A 25,214-nucleotide genomic window follows, 5' to 3' on the forward strand; every position below is an offset into this window, starting at 1 on the left:
AATGGACATTAAAATCCCAAAATGCAACCATGGCTTCTTAAAAACACCCTGGTGCCTTCAACTAGGCTCGAATTAGGTGACCTGGTGGTGATAATATTTGCGCAAATGGAATACATTTTTCAAAGAATAGATAAATGGGAGATATATTAACCCAGAAAATAGCCATTAAGACACAATAACACATACTATAGGGTTCTGAAAACACGACAGATTTGAAGTGACATCCCATGGATCAATAGACCGAATAAAGGCGTACTGCATGTTCCTCATTGATCGAGCTCATCGCATGACTGCACACTGAGCCCTGCGAGGAGCTTTGATAATGTCGTGCGATACATGCATGTGTCGTTATATCTGAAAAAAATATCATAATTGTGAAGATTGTCTGTAAATAATGACAGGCTTCGTTTGAAACATGTTCGTAAGGACAAATGAGGGCATGGTTCATGGACTATGCATGGACAGGGACCGGATGGTGTGCATGTAGGCATGGTTCATGGACCATGCGTGGACAAGGACCGGGTGGTGTGCATGTAGGCATGGTTCATGGACCATGCATGGACAGGGACCGGATGGTGTGCATGTAGGCATGGTTCATGGACCATGCGTGGACAAGGACCGGGTGGTGTGCATGTAGGCATGGTTCATGGACCATGCATGGACAGGGACCGGGTGGTGTGCATGTAGGCATGGCTCATGGACCATGCGTGGACAAGGACCGGGTGGTGTGCATGTAGGCATGGTTCATGGACCATGCATGGACAGGGACTGGGTGGTGTGCATGTAGGCATGGTTCATGGACCATGCATGGACAGGGACCGGGTGGTGTGCATGTAGGCATGGTTCATGGACCATGCATGGACAGGGACTGGGTGGTGTGCATGTAGGCATGGCTCATGGACCATGCATGGACAGGGACTGGGTGGTGTGCATGTAGGCATGGTTCATGGACCATGCATGGACAGGGACCGGATGGTGTGCATGTAGGCATGGTTCATGGACCATGCATGGACTGGGACCGGGTGGTGTGCATGTAGGCATGGTTCATGGACCATGCATGTACAGGGACCGGGTGGTGTGCATGTAGGCATGGTTCATGGACCATGCATGGACAGGGACCGGGTGGTGTGCATGTAGGCATGGTTCATGGACCATGCATGGACAGGGACCGGGTGTGTGCATGTAGGCATGGTTCATGGACCATGCGTGGACAGGGACCGGGTGGTGTGCATGTAGGCATGGTTCATGGACCATGCATGGACAGGGACCGGGTGGTGTGCATGTAGGCATGGTTCATGGACCATGCGTGGACAGGGACCGGGTGGTGTGCATGTAGGCATGGTTCATGGACCATGCGTGGACAGGGACCGGGTGTTGAGACACTGGAATGCCTATCTCGAAGTTGCATTTGGGGAACGTAATACCTACAGATGTGACTTGATGCGTGTACTAGAATTACGGCTTCGTCTTGGTGATACATTGACGAGAATCTTGACAGCTGTTGAACTGTGTGTTGTGCGGGCTCCATGGTGGTCGCGCCAGAAGAAACATCTGTTAAATAACAATCATGACGGAATACGTACATTCCTTCAATTACAATTATTACAGAACCTCTTGAATTAAAATTATGTCAGATTACACGACCCCCTTGAATTAAAATTATGTCAGATTATACGAACCCTTTGAATTAGAATTATGACAGATTACTCGAACCCCTTGAATTGAAATTATGACAGATTACACGAACGCCTTGAATTATAATTATGTCAGATTACGCGAACCCTTTGAATTAGAATTATGACAGATTACTCGAACGCCTTGCATTAAAATTATGTCAGATTACACGAACCCTTTGAATTAGAATTATGACAGATTATTCGAACCCCTTGAATTACAATTCTGAGAAAATACATGACAATCCTGTCATAACAATCATAACATGACATAGAACGCGACCCCCTCAATAACAATCATGACAACCAGCCCTTCGTTGAAATCTATGACACACACAGTCAACATTATGCAATTATACGGTAACTATACGCTATTCCGTAGGCTGACACAAGGAGGTGTCCTACCACCAGACGGGAAGGAACAACCAGCACCTAGGACGTGCAATGCGATGTACGGCTGACATAACTGTCATGATGTAAATAAGGATTCCGAAAAGATTGTGAAAGATACCAACAAAGTTCATCCACTGGTCACAGCATGAACCCGGGTCTTACCGGGGTACAATTATTTGCTGTGCAGAGTTGTGTCCCCAAGCCATTCCAGGATCCACTGATCGTTAGTTTAAATCTCGGAAGCGAATGGATTATGAGTTTTGTCATCGCGAAACCCAAACCCGTACACGTAGCTTCAACCAAAGAGGTAACTCTTACGCTTATGTAAGCGGCGTAACACTGTTTTAAGAATATGAACCACCCAGAATGGAGAAACACGTTTCAAGAATATTTCTTCACTTGCCTTGCACCGTGGTGCAACAGTGTCCTAAATAGTGGCTGGTGGCTCTTACACCTGTCTCATTTGGAGTATATCGAGATGTGTACAAAGATTCCCAGAGCTGTCACCTGTCTGTATCTCCTCTATCATCTCCTGTCTGCACACACACACACACACACACACACACACACGCCTAACGCACACACACGCACACACACACACGCACACGCACACACACACGCACACACACACACACGCACGCACGCACACACACACGCACGCACGCACGCACACCCACACGCACACACCCACACGCGCACACCCACACGCACACACACGCGCACGCACACACACACACGTACACACACGCACGCACACGCACACGCACACGCGCACATACACTCGCACACACACCTGCACACACACACACGCACACACACACGCACACGTACGCACACGCACGCACACACACACACGTACACACACGCACGCACACGCGCACATACACTCGCACACACACCTGCACACACACACACGCACACACACGTACGCGCACGCACGCACACACACACACACACACACATACATGCACGCTCACGCACACGCACACACACACGCACACGCACACACAATAGCTCAGACATGTGTGTACACACAGTACATTCCTAGCTGCCTGGGAAGTATTCAAACTTTTAAGCTAGAATGTTCTGCATTTACGTTAACATCTCATCAAATTCGGTATTCATTCGCTTTGGGGTGATAACAGACATGTGTCTGACAAAAAAGACGCACAACGCGTTCTAGAAACATAACCGATAAAATCCGTTCCATATTCATAAGAAATCTCTGCTAAAGGAAGAATATGTTGTACGATTCCAACTGTATCATGAGCATGTGTTTAGGAATCAATGTGAAAATAGTGATAAAACCAGGTATTCACGAAAAGGTCAGCGTATCCTGCCCTACAAGTGCCACCCGTCACAAACACATACACAGGCAAGTCAAGTGTTCACCTAAATAAGGCTTGCAACATATTAGGCTAAAAAGGGAATATCATTCGTCATATTTTTTGTCAGTTTCGTCAAATTTGGAAATGTCTTTCCATGCTTGCCATACAATCTTTTGAAACCTTTTCTCGTAAGGCATTGACCATTGTAACACAGATCAAACACTTTTGAACAAGTGCCGTATGACTCTCTGTGAAATCTTCGTAGAAAGAGCATGCTCGAATGTAGCTCAAACGTTGTGAAATGTTGACACCAGGCTGGATTGCTGGAATCTTGCTCGACATACTCGGAAAGCTGACTGTCAGAAAGTTGAAGTCATCATTCGCGAAACAATCTTGTTTTTGTCACTCCGAATACCCCACGATTATGTGGGGGGCAGGGTGAACGGTGAAGGGTGAAGTTGAAATGAAACCTCATATGAACTTAAGACATCTTTGCTTATTCATGAGCCAACAGTTACTCGTATGTCCTCATGAACAGAGTGGGGCGTCCGGGTAGCCTAGTAGTTACAACGTTGGCTCGTCACGCCGAAAACCCGGGTTCGATATTAAGCCCATTTCTGGTCTCACCTGCTGTGATATTGCTGAAATATTGCTAAAAGCGGCGTTAAACCATACCCACTCACTCACACATGAGCAGAGTTGCTGGGGGAATGCAACGCGCTGATGTGTGTCAATAAAAAAAACAACAACCAATGAATTGTTAATTTCTATTTCAATTTAACCTTCATGGTTAAGAAAGACGTTCTGGTCTGTTCAGGCTGTTAGTTGTTCTTTAATACCTTTAGTGTGTTGCTAAATTTATATTCTTTCTGTTGATAAAAACATGATGCAAGCGAAATAAATGTTAACATTTATTCATTTTGTTTGATAATTTATTATTGTTGTAAGTAAGCATGGGTAGATGTTATATACATGTATATGGCGTTATTGAAAATGAGTGAGTCAGAGAGTGAGTATGGTTTTACGCCGCTTCTAGCAATATTCCAGCAATATCACGGCGGGGGACACCAGAGTGAGTGAGTGAGTATGATTTTACGCCGCTTTTAGCAATATTACAGCAATATCACGGCGGGAGACACCAGAAATGGGCTTCACACATTGTACCCATGTTGGGAATCGAACCCGGGTCTTCGGCGTGATGAGCGAACGCTTTAACCACTAGGCTACCCGTCCGCCCCTTATTGAAAATGACTTGCTGTTGCTTTCATTGCTTGGGACAACGTGACATAACCGAGATCACACCCTTCATACATTGCCGCCAAGCTTTACATAATGCATCTCCTGTGCTGTGAAATGATGCAATATCCCCGTGACATTACTCGCACTGGATATTGCTTCCTCATCCCCCGAACAGTGGGGATGCTTGCAGCAAATCAATAATATATACTATTCATCGTAACGAGGTGACATAATGACGAAGATGGCCGACGAAGGAGAACACTGAATACCGACACTGTGCAATGGTTTCGCGATTGGTCCCAGCTCGATATCCAATCACCATTACTGTATTTGAGCCAAACAGATGTTTCTATGGACATCACTGGGTGTGTTGGGATCGACTTGACCAGTGAAGTGTTTAAGTTTGTTTGTTTGTTTAATGTTTAACACCGAACACAGCAATATTCCAGCTACAAAACGACGCTCTGTAAATAATTGAGCCTGGACCAGGCAATTCAGTGATTGACATCATGAACATCAATCTACGCAATTGGGATACGGTGACATTCATCAACCAACTCAGCGAGCCTGACCACCCGATCCCATTAATCGCTTCTTACGACAAGCATAGTCGCCTTTCACGGCAAGCATGGGCTGAAGACCTATTCTAACACGGATCTTCGCGGGTAACATATTGTTTTGAATCTTTAAACATGTTCCAATACCAATGTGAATATGCCATTACCTGCCGACTTTAACTATGTCGACAAACATAGTCACCTCTAACGGCACGCATGGGTTGCCGACTTATTCTCTTCCCGGATCTTCTCGGGTCAGGTGTTTTAAGAATACCGTTGAGTGAGCTGGATTTATTTGTTTGCGCCACCATTGTCCCGTTTGGAGAAACGAAACCCGCAGTGAGGTGTCAATTATTTTACCACTTCGCCTCTGTATAAGAAGACAACTCTGATTAAGCATTGTTGACACGCACACAAAACAGATCATTTTGACACAGAATCTCTAGGGAGAACAAACTCAAACCTCCTCGAAGAATTAATTGCCGATCCAAAGCAGATCCCGTTCTGAACAACAAAATAACCACATTATTTAAGCATACACGCTACATGTACGGACAATACGTGTTCATAAGGGATACCAAATATGATAGAAGTATACACCATGTCATTATGTGTTTTTGAACTATGCTCACAAGCATATTCCCCATTATAACACAATCCACGTCTGACATGCCTACATCTTGTAAGCACTCAAATGTTCCTTTATGGTGCGCCTTAAATGCAGTGACCTTTGCCCTGGCTAATTTCAATGTCGGGTGACTGACTATTTCATGTTTTTAACAGACTATGAACGTGATTGAAAGGTTTCGGCTACGCCAACGGTCTGTGTCAGCCATATTAAACGCCCCCACAAATCTGAAGCTTTCGTGGTGTGGGAGATGCTTTCAACTAAAGGAATAAAAGGTCTAAACGTAGACAGAAATAGCAGACTGGGTGTTGTATGCCACGCCGTAGCAGAGAGAAAGATCGCCAAAGCGTGAAATTGATGAATGAAATGAAAGATACAGAAGAAAGGACAATTTCGGGAATAGCCACGCCTCTGTGTATACACGTGGGGGAGAAGTATTTGTTGCAAGTCCAAAATGTCTCCAGTTTGTATTTTATTGCGACAGAATGGCTTGTTGACACCCAACCCGCCCCAAGCACACATAATGGTGTAATCTAGGGCACATTACAGTATACTGATGCAATATGTACCCGATGCCGTGGTATGTAGGGGTATGTCGTGGTATGTAGGGGTATGACGTGTTATGTAGGGGTATGTCGTGTTATGTAGGGGTATGTCGTGTTATGTAGGGGTATGTTGTGTTATGTAGGGGTATGTCGTGTTATGTAGGGGTATGCCGTGGTATGTAGGGGTATGCCGTGGTATGTAGGGGTATGCCGTGGTATGTAGGGGTATGCCGTGGTATGTAGGGGTATGTCGTGGTATATAGGGGTATGTCGTGGTATGTAGGGGTATGTCCTGGTATATAGGGGTATGTCGTGGTATATAGGGGTATGTCGTGGGATGTAGGGGTATGTCGTGGTATGTAGGGGTATGTCGTGGTATATAGGGGTATGTCGTGGTATATAGGGGTATGTCGTGTTATGTAGGGGTATGTCGTGGTGTGTAGGGGTATGCCGTGGTATGTAGGGGTATGTCGTGGTATATAGGGGTATGTCGTGGTATGTAGGGGTATGTCGTGGTATGTAGGGGTATGTCGTGGGATGTAGGGGTATGTAGGGGTATGTCGTGGTATATAGGGGTATGTCGTGGGATGTAGGGGTATGTCGTGGGATGTAGGGGTATATAGGGGTATGTCGTGGTATGTAGGGGTATGTCGTGGTATGTAGGGGTATGTCGTGGTATATAGGGGTATGTCGTGGGATGTAGGGGTATGTCGTGGTATGTCGTGGTATGTCGTGGTATGTAGGGGTATGTCGTGGTATATAGGGGTATGTCGTGGTATATAGGGGTATGTCGTGGTATGTAGGGGTATGTCGTGGGATGTAGGGGTATGTCGTGGTATGTAGGGGTATGTCGTGGGATGTAGGGGTATGTCGTGGTATGTAGGGGTATGTCGTGGGATGTAGGGGTATGTAGGGGTATGTCGTGGTATATAGGGGTATGTCGTGGTATGTAGGGATATGCCGTGGTATGTATGGGCATGCCGTGGTATGTAAGGGTATGCCGTGGTATGTCGTGGTATGTAGGGGTATGTCGTGGGATGTAGGGGTATGTCGTGGTATGTAGGGGTATGCCGTCGTATGTAAGGGTATGCCGTGGTATGTCGTGGTATGTAGGGGTATGTCGTGGTATATAGGGGTATGTCGTGGTATGTAGGGGTATGTACCCGATGTCGTGGTATGTAGGGGTATGTTGTGGTATGTCGTGGTATGTAGGGGTATGCCGTGGTATGTAGGGGTATGTCGTGGTATGTAGGGGTATGTCATGGTATGTAGGGGTATGTCGTGGTATATAGGGGTATGTCGTGGTATGTAGGGGTATGTCGTGGTATGTAGGGGTATGTCGTGGGATGTAGGGGTATGTCGTGGGATGTAGGGGTATGTCGTGGGATGTAGGGGTATGTAGGGGTATGTCGTGGTATATAGGGGTATGTCGTGGTATGTAGGGATATGCCGTGGTATGTATGGGCATGCCGTGGTATGTAAGGGTATGCCGTGGTATGTCGTGGTATGTAGGGGTATGTCGTGGGATGTAGGGGTATGTCGTGGTATGTAGGGGTATGCCGTCGTATGTAAGGGTATGCCGTGGTATGTCGTGGTATGTAGGGGTATGTCGTGGTATATAGGGGTATGTCGTGGTATGTAGGGGTATGTACCCGATGTCGTGGTATGTAGGGGTATGTTGTGGTATGTCGTGGTATGGAGGGGTATGCCGTGGTATGTAGGGGTATGTCGTGGTATGTAGGGTTATGTCGTGGTAAGTAGGGGTATGTCGTGGTATGTAGGGATATGCCGTGGTATGTATGGGCATGCCGTGGTATGTTGGGGTATGCCGTCGTATGTAAGGGTATGCCGTGGTATGTAGGGGTATGTCGTGGTATGTAGGGGTATGCCGTGGTATGTAGGGGTATGTCGTGGTATGTAGGGGTATGTAGGGGTATGCCGTCGTATGTAGGGGTATGCCGTCGTATGTAGGGGTATGCCGTCGTATGTAGGGGTATGTCGTGGTATGTAGGGGTATGTAAGTGCTAAATGTAAAGCCGGGAGCCAGACAGAAATAAACACAGGTAGCAGGTATTAGAGATGTGTTATAGCTGTGGGCTGTGACATGATGAGATACAAGGTGATTGTGGTATGCACATGTTTGTAATTTGAGGATCTCCATAGATGCTGACAGTCATGTTTTATTTGAACATACATCGTTTTCCTCGTTATTCATCGTATTTTCCTTCATCTATGGCATGTCGACTAACATGCATCAATTATCTATATATCAATTGATTCTATCAACAACTGAACCTTCCATGTTCCCATTTCTACATCTATCAACATATCAATAAATCCATTTAATTGTCCATTATGTGAACCCAAGACATCCATGGTTACAAATCACTCACCAAAATCAGCTGCGTCTCCTTCAAAAGCCGTAAAGTCTCGCGAGATATGACGAACCTGGAGCGATTTTGTCTTTTATGGATACACCTCTGTGACACCATGTAATCTCCAAAACAACATATTTCAATATTACACAATTCATTCTCTGTGAGGCTTAGAGGTTGTCAGTCAAACCTTGTTACTGATGAACTACACACTCACAAGTAGACGTCGACAAACATATCGACACACGTATGACAACACTCGGCTACCCTGAAGGATGTTCTTGTAGGAAAGTGGGGCACGGGTGGCCCAGTCGTCTGAGGCACCGCAATTCGCTGTGCAGAATTGCGTCCCTTGGGCACGCCAGAAACCTATGATTGTGGGTTTGAATCCCGGTTCGCCCCGATTATGTTTCTAGGTTTGTCAGCACCATACCCGTGCTCGTGGGTTTCACCAAAGTGGTAAACGTCTGAGACCTGCATCACCTCGGGCTTTCCTCCCACATTAAGCTGACACACCTTGATGTAACTGGAATAATGTTACAAGCGGCGTTTAACCCAACTCACTCACTCACACTCACAAACATGCCGACACACGCATGACAACACGCGACTGCCCTGAAGGATGTTCTTGCACATAAGACTTGAAAAAAAAATCTTGAAGAAGAGAACCGGTTTTAAAAACACCGATGTCGTTTAGAATTTAGACGAACCAAACCAAGCGTTGAACTTGGAAATAGGCTATGTCAGCGCTATGAGCGGCTGGCTCATTTAACGGTCCATGTTCCTTTTGAATCTTTTAGGCTGCTCTAGTTACAATCTCGCGCAGACTTCACGGAGGGGGGAATCTTACTTGATGCATGATTCCGTCGAAATTATATAACTACACCAATACACTTGTGGCTACATCACTAGACAATACATATATACTACTCAAAACAAGTTAAGGATCACCAAATTATTTCATAATACTATAATTAATCTGTAAGAGCATGTAACTGTAATCAATATGATAGAATAGGTGTTGTTTAACTTCTTTTGAGTAGGATATACTGGGAGAAATATATTAGGGAATACAGATATGATGTTCCGTATTTACCTGAAGATCCTGGCTGCTATTGTAATGCAACAGTCAACCAATCATAAGCATTTAAAACTGTATTGGTTTGCCTCTTTTGGACGTTCCCGTGCATCAGAAACCTATGATTGTGGGTTTGATTCCCGGTTCGTCCAGATAATGTTTCTAGATCCGTAGCACCATGCCAGTGCTCGTGGGTTCCACAAAAGTGCATCACATGTATGTATGTATAGGGGGACGCGGATAGGGGGACGAGTCTTCTTGCAGGTTACGGAAAGGGGCGAGTGGTGACGAATGTCACGGAACGTTGTAGATCGTCACATGAATTTTTGTTGATGTCCACGTTGAGGGCGGTGGGGTAGCCCAGTGGTTTATAGCGTACGCTCGTCACGCCGAATACAGTGTACAGTGAAAGTCCATTTCTGGTGTCCTCCGCCGCGAAAGTTGGAGGAATATTGCTAAAAGTGGCGTAAAACCATACTCACTCATTCAATCACAGATTTGCATTTTCGCTTTATCTTATAAAGAGTGAAACATTGTAGATGGGAAATCACTTACAAATGGTATATATTGCCGACGTTTTCATTTTACGAAAAACTTGAGTGATTTTATTTTCAGATAATAATTTATAAGAGACTATTTATAACAAACGTTTATATTTAATGACATGGAACACTACCATATAACCAGGACACCGGCCTCCTGACATTATTATCATACAGTGACAGTCTGTGTGGGGGCGCTAGATCAGGACGATATGGTGTATTGTTAACGTAGCTCCACAAGCGGTGGTTTTTTATCTATGAATTATTGAATACTATAAGGGCCACTCTTATGTACTCGCATTTTCGCCATCTCGTCGTATGAATAAAGTAAACATTTCCGTATACTTGTATTGACATTTTACCTGGTTTCCAAAGGCCAAGATCGCAAGACTTGACCTTTACAGTAGTTCATAGTTCATAGATATAAATCCGCTTCTTGGGTTTCCAATTAGTAGTGCTATACTTTGATGACAGCGTCAACTCGCAAACCACCATGCAATTCTCCATTCAGACCAAGGATATGAATATTCATGTCTGCTTTTTTGCATATCTGTTGTATAATAATGAATGCAATCGTTAGAATGAATTATATTTTATTTTATGTGCGCGTTTGTATTTCGATCCGCGTTATTTTTTGCAAAGCTTTGATGTTCAATACGAGATTATTCATGACGATTGAGTCTAGTGTTTTGCGAGGTCTGACAAAAACCACGTAGTATGTATGCCTGCCTCTTTGTATCGCTGACAATGTTTCCGTGTGTGTAAATGAATTTCCGATAACATAACGACCTGAATATTTTACAGCTTACTGTGTCACACCTGAGTGAGTTTTCTTTAACTCCACTGTGAAATGTATTTCAGTTATAGCACGGCGTGTTTACTTCATATGGGAGGACAGAGTGATGCAGGTCTCAAATGTTTAGCAGTTTGGTGAAACCCACGAGCACGGGTATCGTGCTGACAAACCTAGAAACATAATCAGAGCATACCGGGATTCAAACCCACGATTATAGGTTTCTGGCACGTCCAAGGGACACAACTCTTCACAGCGAATAACGGCTCCCAAGACGTAAACGTTTCCAACTGACACAGTGACCATGCTGGTACATAATGTTATAGGCCAGTCGTCTTTAGCCCCGCGATTCGCTGTGCAGAGTTGCGTCCCTTGGACGCACCAGAAACCTATGATTGTGGGGTTCGAATCCCGGTTCGCCCCGATTATGTTTCTAAGTTTCTCAGCACCATACCCGTGCTCTTTGGTTTCACGGAAGTGGTAAACGTCTAACATCTGCATCACTTCGGGCTTTCCTCCCACATTAAGCTGACAGGTCGCGATATAACTGGAATCCTGTTAAAAGCGGCGTTAAACCCAACTCACTCACTCACATAATGTTGCCAAGACGCAGTCGAGATCGGGTTAACCTGTATAGGATTAATTAGTTCACCGGGTGTAAATGTATATAGACAGACATGCTGAGTATTCAATGGGCCATGCGTGTTGTTTGGTCATGTTAATATATGGCAAAACACACATGAAAATATTAGGTTTAGTAGCTCCCTTTCATATTCATCATGGAATCTTACAGAGCGGTCCGTGCACTTCCTGATACATCTTGTGTACATTGTAAAATAAATATTAAATGTCAAACTGAAGGAAAGAACATCTATTCTTATCATGGGAACATATTGAAACATAATATTTGTTGTTTGTTGTTGACGACCGCTACCGTGGTCTAGCAGAGCGACCTCCGGAGAGCGGAAGGTCCGAGTTCAATTCCCTAACGCGTCATACCTAAAGACGTTAAAAGATGGTACTTGTTGTTGCCCTGTCTGGCGCTCGGCGTTAAGGGGCTAAAGCAAGGACTGGTCGGCTCGGTCTCAGTGTACTGTGCCTGAGTGGGGTATTCGTGTTAAACTGCGGCATGTAAGTGCAATAATCTTCACCAGACAGACAAGTGATAGATATTGTGAGCAACGATGCCGTCGGGGTACGATGACACGCAATCAACCAGACCTGACCATCCCATCCATTAAGTCTCTCCCACCAGTATAGGATGTTAGGAGGCAATTCTAACCTGGAATCCCAGCATGGTTCAACGATAGTCAGACCCAAAAGTCCATTGAAGCTAGTTAAACACACTAATGCTTGGTGGCAGGTTTTTGCCTGGCTGTGTTAGTGTAACATCAGACCATGGAGACGTTGATGAAGTTGGTGTTGTCACCAAACCGCCATCACGTATCAGTAGTACGGATATTTGATTGTAAATATAAGACAGATACGTCATAAAGCGCAAAGATTAATGAAGCACGAAGAGTGTTTTTTTTCACGATAAAACGATCATGACATTCTTTTCTGGAGATTTGACTATGCGCTCACAACTTGATGACGTCATATATTGGTCGACGTTATTTTTATAGGGAAGTGTCCAGTAAATTGTTGCACATAGATGTAGCTGGGGTACGCAGATAAGTGCAGTGGCGGAAAGATCGCATCCAAAAGTGGAGAGATATGACAATTTGATTTGTATTAGGAGAAAAGGTACAGATAATCGACGTCAAGATTGTGAGAATATGCGGGAAATGCCAAACTTAACCCACCTATTCGTAAACTGGATTTGTCCGACATTGCCGAGGTAGGATTCTATTCAAGGAGTCATTATGATGAAAATTAAGCTTACTATTTCTAAAGCTTGTACATGTTATCGACATCTTAAAGAGGCTGTACATAATGTTGATATCGCATATAAAAAATAAACGACGAGCGGTAGTTGTTTATTGTACAATAAAACACTGCAGGGAGCATAAACCATGTAGGACTATTCTCCTGGCAGTGTTTTATTGTACGATAAACAACGACTACGAGAAAGTATATGTTAAATATTAAATATTATTCCATATGTTCGTGGTTCTCCATACACGACATACAGAAGAATGTGGTGGAACATTGCTTTCTCCAACTGTATTTCAAAAGAGGTGATGTGAGGTTTAATGCCGCGTCCAAGATTATTGCACTTATATAGCGAGGTGCATGCACGTGTGTGGCTGCTTGTGCTAGTCCGGACTGATGCCGATTTATAGTGCTAGCACACTGAGATACCATGCCGCAGTTTAACATGAATACCTCAGACACAGTATACTGACTCCGAGCCGACCAGTCCTTGTTTTAGCCCCTTAATACCGAGCGCCAGACAGGGTACCAACAAGTACCATTTTTATAACGTCTTTTGGTATGACGCGGGCGGGGATCGAACCCCGGACCTTCCGCTCTCCGGGCGGACGCTCTACCTCTAGACCACGGAGGCGGTTGTATTTCAAACGAAAGGATGTGCAGTATACATGTCTGCTTTGTCATACATTGTACTTGAAACGTACCATACAGATGATAGGAATATGCCTTATGATCATTTTAATGTTACTAAGATCTTTCTTAGTTATGATCGAAAACTCAGATAAAACATTCATTTATAGACATGTATCAACAATCCACTTGCTTATATAAAATCATATTAATAAATTATGTATGTAATAATCCAAGTATCTATGACATATGTAAACTACATGAACATGTAGGCGTTATCCTATTCCACATAATAACATTATTTAATCGTGTATGAAAATATACAAGAAAACCAATTATGTAAAAAACGGAGGAAATTTTATGTTAAACTTTAAGAATTATTGGAAGGTTACGATATATAGTATGTATTATCATATGATAAATTTTACTTTATTTTTTTATTATTAAAAGTTCAGACAGAATAAATAAATGCTTGTGTACAGACATATAATGATGTCACACTCATATGAAACGTACAACGCCCTTGTAGACAATGCTGTAGAAGCACATGTATGTGTCAATATCAACGTGATTTGGTAGATGTTGCTCTATGCTATATTACACGCAGGGGTCTTAGTACATGTAGCAGATTGACTAACCCGAGGTAGAAATTACTAAAATATAGTCATATGACGTCAATTCCACGATGACGTGTTATAGTTTTGACATCATTTCTATTATGACCATGAGACGCCGCCCGTCATACCATTATATTTCAAATTCTGCTGAGCATTCAATTTTGAATGCAAACAAGGTATATTCTTTATATACATATCTTAAAATAGTTTTTAAACGCCTTACAATTATGAATATATATTCATGTAAAATCTGTTTGACATTTATTACAAATATAGAAAACTATGATAATGTCCCTTTGTGAAGATTTATATCATTGACTTAAATACTATTAGTTGGGTCCGTGATTATATATATTCATGTCATGTGATTATATATATTCATGTCATGTGATTATATATATTCATGTCATGTGATTATATATATTCATGTCATGTGATTATATATATTCATGTCATGTAAGCCTATACTTATTCCTCCCTCAACCATCGCCTACAGCTAATAACATGATAGTTTCTCAGAACTGGTTCCTATGACATTAAGTTTGTAACACGCTGTTCAAAGCTGCGTTTATGATACACCTAGGCTGTAAACATCTGTCAGAAAGTAATGTACAGCTGTAATTTGTGTGTGGTCGTGTCACAATACACCGACGATGTTGAGACATTATATTTTGTTGAGTGCAAGCTACAATATTTTGGCGGATTATTATTCAGAATTGTTACTGTGGTTTCAATAAATAATATCTCCTGACGAAGTGGCATTTTTATGTTATTCATATGGATCGAGTTATGTAGGATTAATGTTGTATTAGTAATTTTTTTGTTTAGGTTGTTGTCGTCTCATTGTGACCTTTATTCAATGTATTTTACACATTAAAAAAACATCGTTCTTGAATAATGAGTCCAGTTAGGAATTCATAAACATAAATAATATATGTTTGAAAGGGTTACACAGTAGCCACTTAATAAACAAATTTCAGCTGCACGCTATTCCTTGTTTTAATTATGTCCCTGTATATATGTTAAATATTAAGGGATATTGAGATATTAAAAAATGGAAATTTAAGATAACCCGTAAGGAATTCAAGATGAAGATGGAAATACTCCCCGCTGTGTCATGTGACATAAAACTTTACTGAAACACACTAATGGTGTGATTTTGTGAATGTTACATGACAACAGTACTTAACCAGTGATCCATTCATACATGTTCATGCCTATTTTGCCTTTCACACCCTATAGAAGATATTCAAGACTTATATTCTCCGGCGCTGACGTTTTGAATCAATATTTTTATATTCCTAGATACGTTATGTTTAATGACATGCGTCGTATAGTAGCAGTCATCGGTACAAGGTGTGTGAGTTTTGTTGTAGACATAACACTGTGGCGGGTGAATCAGATGTGTGGACTCCGAGCCGAGCAGTCCTTGTTTTATCCCCCTAATGCGGAGCGCCAGGCAGAGTAACAACAAGTACCATGTAACATATGTTATGTTTGGTATAACACATTCTTAGTAAAGTACAGATTCTCGTACTTTTTGGGATTAAGTCCCGTCCGTGATTCGAACCCACACTGCCACTGTAACATTTGATACATTTGACCATTTTCTAAAAGGCATTTTGTGTTTATAACAAGTAACATCTTTTCACGTCTTTCGGTACGCCCGAACCCACAAACACTGAACACGTTGCAATTCTACATCGCTGAACATAAATAAATAAATAAATAAATAAATAAATAAATAAATAAATAAATAAATAAATAAATAAATAAATAAATAAATAAATAAATAAATAAATAAATAAATAAATAAATAAATAAATAAATAAATACTTTGAAAATATTTTGAAGACATTTTCAATTTGTTCATTTCGAGACAAAACAACAACTAAAAACTCAAATCAGGTTTAGGCATAACTTATAGATTATGATGTATGCATGTTCATTGATCACGGACAAATCAATGTGCACACTTTAAACACAGCAGAGCCTTTGAAGATAATCGGTGCAATTACATCATTCAAAACACAGTTCTAACATATCTAATGCACTTTAGTTTTGTTTGAAAGATATTTTTTTCACTTAAATTCAGCTATCAATATTCCATATTAACAGCATGTGTATACATACTTGCTCTGCGGTGTGTGTGTTATGGAGTCCTGTGTTAATTCCAGATTCTGAGGAGAATTATATATAATTGTATGTATGTCAATACTTAGAAAGATATATCTGACCCATGAGAGATTGCTACGCAGAAGATTTGGGATATAAACATATTTATACATTATGATAATATCATTTGTGTTTCTCTAATTTGCATCTATCAATAACCTTTTCATCCTTTACTATGTATTTTTGTATCCCGAACATTTTTAAAGCAAGATAGCATGCCTGTACATCTTTAATATCTCTCTTTATATATGTATACTTTTATCATAGACTTTTGTTTATTAAATAGTTAATAGTTATGCACTATCGTACAGTTATCAACAAATCTGAAGAGGAGCCTCTTCATTTGTGAGAGATTTTCTCACTGTCTGTTTATATAGACGTATATAGCCGCCAACATTTGAGAATGTGATAGCAACTAGAAGTTTACTTTCCTTCAAAACACTTTGAAACTATGCCAGTGCATAACGTTTTCAGAGGTGTGTTTGTATGTTTTATTTACTGGTTGTTGCGTAAAGTGTACCATAACAGAACTTTAATACGCCCAAGGCTATAAAAAGTAGCATGTTGAGGTTTAACAGGAGATGTGACGTATAATAGTGATGGCAGCTTTAATAGTTATTTAAATGTATCCATTACTATTTTAAAATATTTTGATAATTTTTACAAGAAGATATTATTTTTACAATGAAACATCTGTTGAAGTTTAAACATAGATGGATGTACAATAAGAGTCTTTGGTATGTATAATTGTCTTACTTCTTTATAATATTCACATTTAAAAATATAATGATATTCATCAAACATACCTTAAATCTATAATCTTTTCCCAAACGGAGCTTACAAATTTATACAATCAATGTGATATATTCTACTCAACTTTTGATAGGGATATGTCATTCTATTTACATATAAACTTTACATCTTATGAGAATAAGCTGTGCGATCAATGAAAGATAAAAACTATCTCTACCAAACGTTGAATAGTATAGTTACCTGTGGAGCTGTGATGGCGATAGTATTAAGAAGCAGTACCGTGTTCTATGCAGGTGATAACTGTATCGTAGAACAACACATTTCCGAATTTAATATATGAATATATGAATCCAAGAAAACAGAACAGAACACGTTATTAATAATGAGATAAATATTATTATTCTTCACTTGATAAAAATATCATAGTACATTTTGACAAATGAGTAGTCATGGGATCTGCCTATATATAAGCCATCATGCCTCAGGTCCGTACCATGCACAGTAATGGTGGTTGTCCTCATGGTGGACATGGTAAAGCAATATTGGACTTTTTCAAAACTCACTTTTCGTTTAAGCTGGGTAACATGAATATTGTTTTGTTATTATTCGTAAAGGCCAGTTCCCATGAGTATATTGCAGTACTGCCAATATTATGAAAGCACATAGCCAAAGGCAGGCACAAAACTACAAACTCAGTAGAATGACAAGATATTCTTAAATACATATTTACATGCATATACTCCTGGTAAATGTGTAAAACATGTAAATATAAAATACCATTCTGATTCTTTTGATTTATATCAATAATAACTAGTTTGCCTAATAATTATTAGTAAGTGGAGAATTTCTGACTAAAGTTAAATATACTCAACAACAAAAGTTCCCGTGACACCAATATTTTAGTGTATTTTTCAAACAAGTAATGTTTGGTTTTCAATATATTGTAGTACATGTATGGAATCAAGTCACAAAAAACGCAACTGCTACAGAAAAGCATGCATTCCATGCAAAAGTTGACTTTTATGCAAGCCCCATGCATTTCAATACCCAAGGATGGGTATAAAAACATGTGCGTTAACGGGATTCCATATGCATTGTTTAGCATCGTGCTGATAACAACCGCTCAGAAAAACATCAAAATTACGCAATTATTCAACATTACGAAATGCCACGCCTGAACGAAAATGAGCGTCTGCGAGCCATTGGTATGTTTGAAGCTGGATCGAGTCAACGTGATGTTGCAAAACAATTTAACGTCCACAGAAACACCATGTTGGTGTTTATAGCAACGTTGGCAATAGACGAATGCAGTCAGAGACCATCCTCGGAGTGGCAGGCCACGCGTAACCAATAATCGACAAGACACCTGGATTCGAACAACACACCTACGAAATCGATTCCAGCCAGCAACAGTGACTGCAAGAAGCATCCCTTGCCTTCGACGAATATCATCACAAACCGTACGTCGCCGCCTCAGATGTGCAGGGATTGTCGATCGGTGGCGGAAGCGTTATGGTATGGGGTGGGATTACAGCAAGACAGAGGACCCGTTTGACAGTGGTAGAGGGAAATCTCAACATGACAACGCCCGGCCTCATATTGCTCGACTTGCTCAGGATTCTCTTCAACAAAACAACGTGAATGTCATCCACTGGCCGGCTCGCTCCCCTGATCTCTTACCAATCGAGCACATGTGGGATTAGTATGGATCGGCGCCTTCGAAGTAAACCACGGGTTCCACAGACACTCCAGGAACTTCGAAACATGCTCCAGCAGATATGGACAGTTATCCCACAGGACTTTGTGCGACGCCTGGTCCATTCCATGAGACGAAGATGTGTTGCTTGCATCGCAACCAGAGGTGGACACACACCTTATTGATTTGTAAATTGACATTTTGGGATGTTCATGTGTTTTTTTTAATGAAATCACGCATTTTCTGATGTCAGTATGGCAAATTAAACCATTTAAACACTCACAGGAGTCTTTTTTCTGTGGCAACCGAAATTGTTTTAGATTTGGTAAAGAACATAACTTTGCATTAAATCTTATTCAATGTCACAGGAACTGTTGTTGTTCAGTATATTACGTGAGGTGATTTTATCATATAACTTACTTCAGTACATGTGTTTCAAATCCTTGTGTAAATCAATAACAGTTGTTTATCAACATATCGTCAACAGTGAAATGCAAGCCACACTACATGCAGAATAAATATGTGCAATTGACGTTTAAATGCAACGTTGGTTGATTCAGAAAATATCCACTTATTTCTTGATGCGAAACGAATTATAAATTAATCTTTTCGAAAACAAACACATCATATTACAACTTTGTCAAACATTTAACTTCTTTACCACAAAACAAGTAAATAGTTGTCATTTTAGAATCTATATCATTTAAGTAAAGATCCATGAGGGGTATCAAGCCAATATCACATGTACATTTATATAATGATGTAAAGGTAATATTCGTACTTGCAATAAATATTTAACAATAGATCATTAAGGTATTTCTCCTACGATCATGGCACAAAAAACAATAACAAAACCTCACTTGAGACTGTATCACACCAAGGGCAGGTAACTCCAAGGGATCCTTGAATTGAACATGTCCATATGTAAATAGTATCACAATAATCCCGCTGCACGGAATTTCCATGTAAAATTTCATATACTGGCGAGAAACAGCTTAGAAGCTAGATGTGTGACACGTGGTAAGTGAAAGTAGTCAAATATGTCATGAAACATATGCCAGACTTTTAGGTCTTCGTACACCTTAGAGTTTCTTCTACACGTGAAAACGTTTATTTACGCCTTACTGAATATGTATAACGTTGTATACAGTTCTTGCTCTATGGGATTAATTATGTACATCTCTTTACACCATGTGTATAAGGTATGTATGTGTACAGGGTATGTATAATGTTATACGTTTTCTTCCGTTACATGAAAAACGTTGTATATCAGTATGTGGCGTCCGTTGTACATATTTCTTACACCTGTGACGTTATACACATTTCCGACAATCTGATGTAGCTTGTAGATATTGTTCACAATTAGTATATAGCGTTGTACATATTTCTTACACGTATAACGTTGTACACATTTCCGGCAATCTGTTGTAGCTTGTAGATATTGCTCACAATCAGTATATAGCGTTAGACATATTTCTTACACGTATAACGTTGTACACATTTCTGACAATCTGTCGTAGCTTGTAGATATTGTTCACAATTAGTGTATAGCGTTGTACATATTTCGTACAAGTACAACGTTGTACACATTTCCGACAATCTGTCGTAGCTTGTAGATATTGTTCACAATTAGTGTATAGCGTTGTACATATTTCGTACAAGTACAACGTTATACACAATTCCGACAATCTGTTGTAACTTGTCGATATTACTCACAATCAGTGTATAGCGTTGTACATATTTCGTACAAGTACAACGTTATACACAATTCCGACAATCTGTTGTAACTTGTAGATATTACTCACAATCAGTGTATAGCGTTGTACATATTTCGTACAAGTACAACGTTGTACACATGTCCAACAATCTGTTTGCAGCATTGCACATATTACTAACACTCGGTATGCATCGTTGTAACCTTGTCAGTATCCTAAACTCTTTGTCATGATGTTCTGACTATCAGAATGTAGCGTTGTAATGATTCATAAAGCTTTCCACCTATCTGTAGCGTTGTACATATTACTGGCAATCTGTATGTATAATTATAACATTTCTAAATTCTGTGTATTACGTTTCACAGATTGCCAAATATTTGTTTGTAATCTACGTTGTACATATTGCCAAACATTTGTTCGTAGCCTTGTACATATTTCTAGCTCTCTGTGCATGCAGTTTGTGCTTATTACCGACCATCAGAATGCAGAATTGTACATAACTCAATCTGTTTGTAACGATGTACATATTACTGACAATCGGTGTATCACACTGAACACGTTGCCGATAATTTGTTTACAAAGTTGTGCGTATTTTTTACACACTGTGCATAATAATCGCACGTATTGGAGACCATCAGAATGACATATTTGTTAACTTCCGTGTACAACGTTGTACGAATTTCCCGTCCTACGTCTGTACAAAGCGTTCTATATGTTCCTAATATGGCACTATTTGTGTCAAGGGTTTCGCAGTTCAGTGATTTAGAACTTGAGCACTGATGCCTATTTATACAACGTAATGTCAGGCTGTGAAGGCACATGTTAATTGTTAAGAGCACCGTATATGTTGATATATATAACAATTTTATACACAATATCATGACACATCCATCCTGATCCACATCCTGACCCAAATCCTGGTCCGCACAATGATCCAAATCCTGCTCCATATCCTCCAGAATTTCCTCACATGAATCAAAACATGATCAGTCATTTTACAAACTGTTTTCAATGTGTTTTCCTTACCCTTAAAACCCACAGATGCGCCACCAATTGCCAACTCACATCTGGAACTAGAGGACAATATCACAAGATATCCCGTTTGACATAATGCAGTTCCACAGTTCTTCATTCACTAAAATGCTTGAGTGTCCTCAAATTCATTCATGGATGATGAATACGATGCGCTTTTTGGTCTCCGTAAAGCAGGCATCGTTGCATGGCCGGTTGGCATTACGACAATCTTCTTTCTGGGATAGCGGAAGTTTCTAGAATACACGTTGTACACCTCCTCTATAGGTCTCTCAATTGTCGTGGTATATCCTGACTTCCCATGCTGCTCGGAACCCCTGATGTACACTGCACGTCCTTGAGACGGCGCGTCGAAAACGTCATTGCCCCCCGAACGTCCAATACTTCCGGGACTTCTTGGAAGGGAACTACTGGAGCTGCTCCTGTGCCTCGCGTTTCCACGGACATGGATAGCCCTCACGTCCGAGCGTCCAGGGCGTTTGGTGTAATAACCCTTGCGCTGACCCTTGTCCGTCTGGATACCAAAACTCCGGATGTCATGGTCCGGCATATTGAAATTGACGCGTTTGTCGGCACTATTGGCGCTGTCCGTTGGCGAAGGTAGGTCTTGTTCTTCAACGGGTATGGACACATATTTCCGTTGATCATGTCTGTTTGGATTTATGTCTTTTTTAAAGTATTCAGCCGCGCTTATGCCAGTTGTCTTTTCCAACAGGAATTTAATCTCCCGAATTTCTTGAGACAGGGAAAGGAGTTCGTCTTTTAGAGAGCGGTAGGACGTGGATGACATCATGGACTCGCCGTCACTGTCCAGTTCCCCGAAGTTGGTTTGAACCGCCACACTGAACCCCGGCCTTCCTTCAATCTCGCACGGTTCACGCTCGAACGTTTCTGTAGCCACCGCTACCTTAACATGATGCTCGGGTCCAGCTACACCGTTCTGCATCCCGTTGACAACCTCCCGCCTCCTCCCACCATCCACATTATCCCCGGAATCGCACGACATCTCCGAGTGACCATTCATTTGACCATTGTCTTGTTTGGGCATCAACATCCAATTTGTACCCTGCGGTTTCACAAAGTCTATTTTATAACCCTCGCCAACCAGGGATATCTTGTGATCTCTGAACGTCAACACAATCTGTGACACATCACGCTCGCTCTCACATCGACACACTAAGTAGTTGGACTTCCTTTGAGCATCCACATAGATCGTCATTAAGCATATAGAGTTATACCTATTGACACATATATCCTGAATCCCAGTAAAGGGTATTTTCTCCGACTTCCTCGACCCCTGCCGTCCGTTCTCTTGAATGACTTGTAACCTCAGCCCGTCCTCGCACAGCTGATAGTTCGCTACCAGGCTCTTCTTCTCCAGAAACTGGGAGCTAATTTGACGTAACAGCGCGTCATTGGAAGCTTTGGAACTGGGCTTCCAAATCCCACAAAACAGGACCTTCTTCTGGGTAAGGACAGCAGACATGATGGTTAAGCTACTGGTCCTGCCAGCATTCGCAGTGTTCTTCTTCTCCCTCGACTGCCGGTAACAAGCGTGACTGCAGATCTAGTTCAATAACTATGGTTTGAATCAATGAATACACACAGTCAGAAGCTCAGCCGAGTGTCGCGGCAACCAGGCGGCCTCTCGTTAAGTATTCAACTCTCGCTCGAGTCTCTTGCCAAACCGGTTTAGTTAGTACGCGCGTCTGCGCTGCTAATTTACTCGACTGTCATTTTTCTAAAGCAGTCTATTTTAATAACCCATTTCAACGTTTCACCTGGCGTTCGTAAAAATACATATTTGTTGTTGGGAAAGGACATTACGATGTTTACATGCTATCCCTTTCCGATTGGTTCATCGTGTTGTAAATATCGGGGAGGACTGGACTCGGGTCAGTTGTCCTGACTAATCGGATTAGGACGTATTGTCACGTGGTCATGGTCAGTGACACATGAAAATGAGGCTACATAACGTATTATGCTAAATCTCAACTGAATATGACATCGTGTGAGTTGAGAAAAACAGCTGATTATCTGAAATTAAAATTCATCTGTGGATTCAGGTTGAATAGGGCTCCAGCAGTCTATGCTTATGGTAGGAGGCGATTAATTGGATCGGGTGGTCATGCTCGGTGACGTAGTTGATAGCGTGTCATCGTACCCCAGCGACTTGGATCTCTGCTCATTGTATCAATCATTGGATTATCGTGACTTGGTTATTACAGGCCGCCGTCAAATAGCTGTTGTATTTCTGAGTGCAGCGGTAGACAAAACAAGAGAAACAAACTGAATTTTTACAAAGCAAGAAAACAAGAGATATGTATTACCAATTTAACTTATTACGTTCTGATGAAGAAAATAACGCTTCCTCTCCAATAAAGTATGTTCATGTTCCATAAATGTCTTCATGAATGAATAAATTCATAAAATATATTCACGTTAAACTGATTTCGTTAAGTTAAATCCTATGCTTGCCGTAAGAATCGACTAACAGGATCGGGTGGTCAGGCTCGCTGACTTGGTTGATACATTTCGATCCCAATTTCATCGATGCCCACGATGCCAAATCCTGGATTGTCTGATCCAGACTCGATTAGTTACAGACCGCCGTCATATAGCTGGAATATTGCTGAGTGCGGCGACAAAAAATATTAAATGGTGCATCCATCCGAACCAAAGCTTTAGAAAAAAACATTGAATTAATTCAACAGTATCGTATAACAATTAAACCCTAAAGTTAAGTCGCTTCAACACCTTTCCCCGCTTAAACCAATTACATAGATCAAGGCTCCATCAAGGCTCCATAAAGGCTTCAAAGGTATCCGAGATAGGTATATTAGGGGAATGTGTTAGGGACGAAAGTCTCTCCAGAGAGACCACTGGTGCTTATTAAGCGCCGTCAGTGTCAACAAAGCACTTAATGTCAATGGTTGGTGACACTGTGCTTCTATATCTATGTTTACTTATATCACCATCTGTCCAGAAATAACGAACTGTCGAGAGCTACCCTGACTTGTCCAAACAACCCCGGGGAGGTTTCTTACAATTATTTCTCTGTCTGAATGTGGCAGAGGCGACCGCCATCTCGGTCAACTGTGATAACATTTGGTGTGTTGATCTGACAGAGTTTTTTTATTCGTGGGTATTTAGATTTCATTAATACATCACGGTAAAGGGTCAGACTATCAGTACGTGTTAACTATATGACATCGATGAGCCAATTTTGAACGTGTATTATACGTTTTAAATTCACAATTCCACTATAATTGCAGGTTCGATTGCCCACATGGGCACAATGTATGAAGCCCATTTCTGGTGTCCCCTGTCGTGATTGAATATTTAACTAAGAGCGGCATAAAACCATACTCACTCACTATAACTGCAAAACACATTATGTACATCACTGAAATGGATAGTGTTGGTATCGAAGACTAAGGTCTGTAATAATCTATATACAACATCTACACATTCGATGAACTGCTGAGATATCATTAGTTTTGAAAATATATTTTGAACGATTAATAATAATGATTCACAAGGGGTGTAGAGGTAATGACACATATGCGT

The 25,214-nt window shown here is 41.3% G+C and overlaps 1 protein-coding gene across 1 annotated transcript; it reads right to left on the reverse strand.

The window, feature by feature from the left end:
- Nucleotides 1-17,594: 17,594 nt before the first annotated feature.
- Nucleotides 17,595-23,279, reverse strand: LOC139456159 (uncharacterized). The gene has a single exon (XM_071237708.1). It carries the CDS (start codon nt 23,128-23,130, stop codon nt 21,748-21,750), a length of 1,383 nt encoding a protein of 460 aa, XP_071093809.1. The 5' UTR covers nt 23,131-23,279; the 3' UTR covers nt 17,595-21,747.
- Between the last annotated feature and the right edge of the window lie 1,935 nt (nt 23,280-25,214).

This window comes from Haliotis cracherodii, unplaced genomic scaffold (genome assembly GCF_022045235.1).
Source record: "Haliotis cracherodii isolate W230 unplaced genomic scaffold, xgHalCrac1.p SCAF_11, whole genome shotgun sequence".
Taxonomy (NCBI): Eukaryota; Metazoa; Mollusca; class Gastropoda; order Lepetellida; family Haliotidae; genus Haliotis; species Haliotis cracherodii.

Bases quoted from the DNA above. Each gene is read 5' to 3' on its own strand.
- LOC139456159 (XM_071237708.1), bottom strand. From the start codon at position 23,130: ATGTCTGCTGTCCTTACCCAGAAGAAGGTCCTGTTTTGTGGGATTTGG.